General features: G+C 56.4%; 1 protein-coding gene across 1 annotated transcript; it reads left to right on the top strand.

Annotated features, from left to right (window-relative positions):
• Nucleotides 1-531: 531 nt before the first annotated feature.
• Nucleotides 532-3601, top strand: Tlnrd1 (talin rod domain containing 1). The gene has a single exon (XM_036188785.1). The coding sequence runs from the start codon at nucleotides 1902-1904 to the stop codon at nucleotides 2988-2990; it is 1089 nt and encodes a 362-aa protein (XP_036044678.1). The 5' UTR covers nucleotides 532-1901; the 3' UTR covers nucleotides 2991-3601.
• Nucleotides 3602-5424: the final 1823 nt, after the last annotated feature.

The raw sequence follows: 5424 nt of genomic DNA, 5'->3' as shown, positions 1-5424 counted from the left end.
TTTCCCAGCCTGTAACCCCGAGATAACAGTGTTTACCTCCAGAGACAGGCTCGTTACTTAACAATGGCTGCTATTATTCCATTATATAGATGGAGCCAGGAAAAGGGCGAACGGCTGATCAAGGCACATACTAATTCTAGCCAGCTGGAACCCGGTCACCATACACTACCTGACTTGGAGAGAGAAGTTGCCCAAGGTCACACAACTCCTGATCGGCTGCGTCTGTCTCTGCGCCCCACTCGCTGTGAGGGACTTGAGCAGGACCAGCACTCCAGTTCTTTTTACCGCTTCTCAGAGACCTAAGCATAGGAGAGGGTCGAACAACAACAAAGGGCGGGGAGGGCTTTGAAAAGTCATTGAATCTCAGAGGTTCGAACGGGAATGGGGGGGGGGGGGTAAAAACAGGGGAGAGTGAGTAGCCTCCTCCTCAAGAAAGCAAAACAGATCACCTTTTACACTCACTCCCTCGGCGGGGAGGAAGCACCAAAACCCGGGGCTGGCTGAGAGCTTACGTAAGGCCACTCGCGGCTGCGCCCCGGTGTCCCCAGGGTGTGCGCAGCGCCAGGGAGCGGAGCGAGGGCGGGCCTGCCCCACCACACGCGCTTCCCAGCCTCTCTGGACTCAGGGACCACCGGCCCCAGGGCCGCAGCGTCGGGGCTGGGCGCGGCGTCCTCCCACGGCCCCCAGCTTCCCGGGGGAGGAGCAGCGCATCGCGCAAGCATCCGGGATCGGCGGAGGGGGCGGGAGGAAGGGCAAGAGGAGGAAGCGGGATTTAAACGAAAGGCGGTGACGCCACACAAAAGATTCCTATAGGCTCCGGGGAGGTTACGGCCGAGGTGGCGGCGGCGAGCCGGGGGCGAGGCGGACGCGAGGAGGCGAAAGCCGCAGCCGCGCGCGGGCAGGCGGGTGTCCCCTGGCCTGCGGTCTCCGCCCTTCCTTTCAGTTGCTCGGAGGTCGCTCGGAAGTTGCTGGTTGACAAACATGGCAGGAGTCGGGGCCCCGGTCGGCCGCCGAGGAGCCGCGCGCACCTTCTGAGCCGACTACCCCGGGGCGTCGGATGCGCGGGGCCCGTGGGTTCTGCGGGGGAACAGGGATGGAGTCGCCACGACAGCCGGGCGCCGGGCGCGGGCCATTCAGGAGGGGACGGCGTGCCGCCGCGGCGCCGGGCCGCGCACTCTGAACGGCCAGGCGGGAAGGCGCGGCCGCCCAGCGCCCTGTGTTGCAGCCTCCCGCCCGACTGACTACGCTCTGCCGCCACAGAGCCAGCCACGCCCTCGGCCCTGCGGCCGCCCAGCGCCCAAAGAGCCGGAGCAGGAGATGCGGCCGCTCGCCCCCGGTCGTCTGCTCCGGCCGCCGTCGCCGGCCGGTGCCGCCTGGCGGGGTCGGCGCGCCTGAAGCCCACGTGCGCCGCGGAGCCCGATCGCCGCAGCGCCGCGGCTGACAGCAAAGCCTGCCGGGGCCGCCGCCCGCGCTCCTCCAGGAGCAGAGGATTTTGATTTCAAAGGAAGGAAGGAAGGAAGGAAGGACAACTCCCAGCCTCCCCGTCCCGCCCTCTCCGCTCCGGCGGCCCGGCCGGCCATGCCCAGGAAGGCGGCGACAGCCCGGCAGCGGGGACTTTTCTGGTAGGCTCGTGGCGAGGGGCGCGGACTAGGAGTCCGCCGTGCCCCAGCTCACGGTTCCAGCGAGCGTGCACAGCGCCCCGAAGAGCTTGCCGCGCGGGCTTGGGCCCGCCCCGCGACGCCCGCCACCACCCCATCCCCCGGCCGCCGCCACCCCGATCTCTGTGCCCGCCGCGGTGGGTGGCATGATGGTGCGCGGAAAGCAGCGCGGCCCTGGCCAGCTGAGTCGCGGCGGCGGTGGTAGCGGGCTCCCCAGCGGCATGCCAGTGCCCCCTGGGCGCGATGGCTAGCGGCAGCGCCGGGAAACCCACTGGCGAGGCGGCTTCTCCGGCTCCTGGGAGCGCCGTCGGCGGGGCCAGCTCACAGCCACGGAAGAGGCTGGTGTCTATCTGTGATCACTGCAAGGGCAAGATGCAGCTGGTGGCCGACCTGCTGCTGCTGTCTAGTGAGGCGCGGCCGGTGCTCTTCGAAGGCCCCGCCTCCCCTGGCGCTGGCGCCGAGTCCTTCGAGCAGTGCCGGGACACCATCATCGCGCGCACCAAGGGGCTGTCCATCCTCACCCACGACGTGCAGAGCCAGCTCAACATGGGCCGCTTCGGAGAGGCAGGGGACAGTCTGGTGGAACTGGGCGACCTGGTGGTGTCGCTGACCGAGTGTTCTGCGCACGCGGCCTACCTGGCGGCCGTGGCCACGCCGGGCGCTCAACCTGCACAGCCTGGCCTTGTGGACCGCTACCGTGTGACACGCTGCCGCCACGAGGTGGAGCAGGGCTGCGCTGTGCTTCGAGCCACCCCGCTGGCCGACATGACCCCACAGCTGCTGCTGGAGGTGTCGCAGGGCCTGTCTCGCAACCTCAAGTTCCTGACGGACGCGTGCGCCCTGGCCAGTGACAAGTCACGGGACCGGTTTTCGCGCGAGCAGTTCAAGCTGGGCGTCAAGTGCATGAGCACCAGCGCCTCCGCCCTGCTGGCATGCGTGCGCGAGGTCAAGGCGGCGCCCAGCGAGCTGGCCCGCAGCCGCTGCGCACTCTTCAGCGGGCCCTTGGTGCAGGCTGTGAGCGCTCTGGTGGGCTTCGCCACTGAGCCTCAATTCCTGGGTCGCGCAGCGGCCGTGAGCGCTGAAGGCAAGGCGGTGCAGACCGCCATCCTGGGTGGCGCCATGAGCGTGGTGTCGGCCTGCGTGCTCTTGACCCAGTGCCTCAGGGATCTGGCGCAGCACCCCGATGGGGGCGCCAAGATGTCGGACCACAGGGAGAGGCTGAGGAACTCAGCCTGCGCCGTGTCGGAAGGCTGCACCCTGCTATCTCAGGCTTTAAGGGAAAGGTCTTCACCCAGGACTTTACCGCCAGTGAATTCCAATTCTGTGAATTAGCACCCTACTCCATTCCCCATACCCGTTGTCCACCCCAGGCTAAAGGAAGACACTTACTTCTCCCCTCTCCATTTATACCAAAGAAATCATAGGTGACCCCACCACCACCACCCCTTCCTCCATGTTAAATGCTCAAGAGGAATTTTCCAGAACGCAGGGCCACGCACACATGTACGCAGAGGGCCCAGGTATCTACCAGCCCACTGTAGGGACTCAGATGCAAAAGATGGGTAGGTAGTCTGCTGGCTGCAGGATTACCCTTACACACTCCAGCCCCTCAACTCAGTTACTAATTGGGCAGGAAAGAGGTCATGGGTTCATTTCTTTCTTCTTTTTAATTAAAAGAAAGGTTACCTCAGTTTTCACTCATTAGACATGGATGTAGCTACCTTTTTGTATGTCGTTATTTTTGTTGAATTAGAGTATACATGGTGTGTAAGAGTATGACTTTGCCATGTGATTTGCAAGTGGGGGGGGAAAGCTACTGTGAGCGTGTGTTTTATTTTTTAATTTACACTATAGAGTGATTTTTCTCCCCCAATGTCAAGTTTTTACCCTGCATGTACTGGAGTATTTATTTCATTTATTAAATTGTTATGTTTCTCAGATGGCTTTTCGCAGTTGCTCTGTTCTCACTAACTGCTGCCGGTGGACATCTGTGGGAAGGGGCTGTGGGGGAAAGGTTTGCTTCAGTTGGCAAGTGGATCCCCAGTGCCCAACCTTTTCCACTTTTCCCCTCAAGACTTACTCACTCTTCTGAGCATTCTAGCACCCCAGGAAGACAAATGTATGTGATCTATTTTTAAAGGCAGGTGACATGTGATTGGATTATGCAGTGTTTGGGGGTGGGCTGTTCGTGGGGGTTTTGTCTTCTAGTTTTGCTGGAAAGTCGTTTAGCTGTCTTTGTCCTCATTCATCTTTCTATCACCATGAGCCACGGTTCAGACTGGCTGCAGTCTGATTTGGTGCTCTGCCTGCCATTCTCAGATGAAAGCACTTCCTAATCCTGTGTGGGTTACAGCCTTGGCAGTTCACAGGATTTCTGCGTGGGACTCAACAGCACTGTGTATCAACTGAGCACGTTTAGCATCTTTAGTGAGGAGGCTAGGCCTTACTCAGAAATCTCTATGGCTTTAGGTTCTTCTAGGCTGTGAGGTAGAGAAGGATGCCTCCTGGAGAGTGTAAGAACTTTCTAGAGAGCATTATTGCCGGCAGAGGGCTTGTTTTTGTGACCTTGATCCAAATGGTTGGTGGTGTACTGAAAGAATACTTTGTTGATTGAAATTATGCCATGTGGTTTGTCTTTTCTGTAGACCTATAAAGGAACTGGGGACGGGGGTTGTAAAGGAGGGTATAGTTAGCTGAAGACACTGTTAATAGTTTCATTATTTAAAGAATGACAAATTTACTTACAGCCTTGAAGCCTGGAAGAGCCATGTGGGCAAAAGGGTTCCTCCAGGCTATAAGTGTATCATTTACATTTTCCTTGGGCTTTCTTGTGCTTAAACTTCGGCGGTGCCCACAAATCTGAAAAGTTTTCACTGCAAAGTGTCAGCATGAAGAGAGTCATACTGATTGACTTGCTTGAATGGCTACAGGAATATGAAACTTAACTTGTAAAATTACCCTCTCTCACACTCTCAGAAGAATGTTAAAGTAAGAGGGTGGATCCATTTCATTTACAGTGGTCAGGGAAAGCTGGCCATGGTGGCTTACACGGGTAATTCCACCACTTAGGAAGCTGAAACAGTAGCATTGCCATGAGTTTGAGGCCTCAAACAAGAAATACTCATTAGGAATTTTAAAAATGATCAACAGAGCAGACATTTTCTCTATCAAGATAAAAGAGTGTAACCCTGAGTGGATTCATCCCCTGCTCTGTGGTAAAGTTTAGTCTAGATCAGCTTCAGGGAGATATGGGAGGAGGTACCCAAGGAAATCCTAAGTGCATATGGAAATTCTTACTATTTATTGGATTTACACAAATAATGATAGAATCTAAATTTTGTATAGTTTCTTCAGTCTGCAGATCACAGAATAAACTCAAAGGAAATAAGAGTCAGAAACCTGTGAATTTGGTAATTAAGAAAAAAGAATTGCCAACTTATTCTTGGACTCACTCCCTAAAGAAGTAGTTTTAAAAATTATGCATGCCTAAAGAAAAAAAAAAAAAAGAACTTGTCCTATCTCCTTGCATGATGTTAACCAGCTAGTCTCCAAGTTAAATTTGACACTGCTCTTTCTCATAGATAAATAATGCGTGCTCTCGATGCTTGTGTGTATTTAAAGGTTTCAGCATGTAATGTTAAAAATCTCTGACCTGAAGAAAAGTGACACTTTTTTCTCTTTCGTTTATGAGGCTCGGCGTTTGTCCAACAGCGGGTGTCTTGAAATGAGAGCCAGTGTGAGGAGCACACAGCACTGTTGGTCCATG

Source organism: Onychomys torridus, chromosome 1 (genome assembly GCF_903995425.1).
Source record: "Onychomys torridus chromosome 1, mOncTor1.1, whole genome shotgun sequence".
NCBI classification, from domain to species: Eukaryota; Metazoa; Chordata; class Mammalia; order Rodentia; family Cricetidae; genus Onychomys; species Onychomys torridus.
The sequence above is the reverse complement of the archived record's forward strand: the minus strand, read 5'-3'. Positions and strand labels throughout refer to the sequence as shown.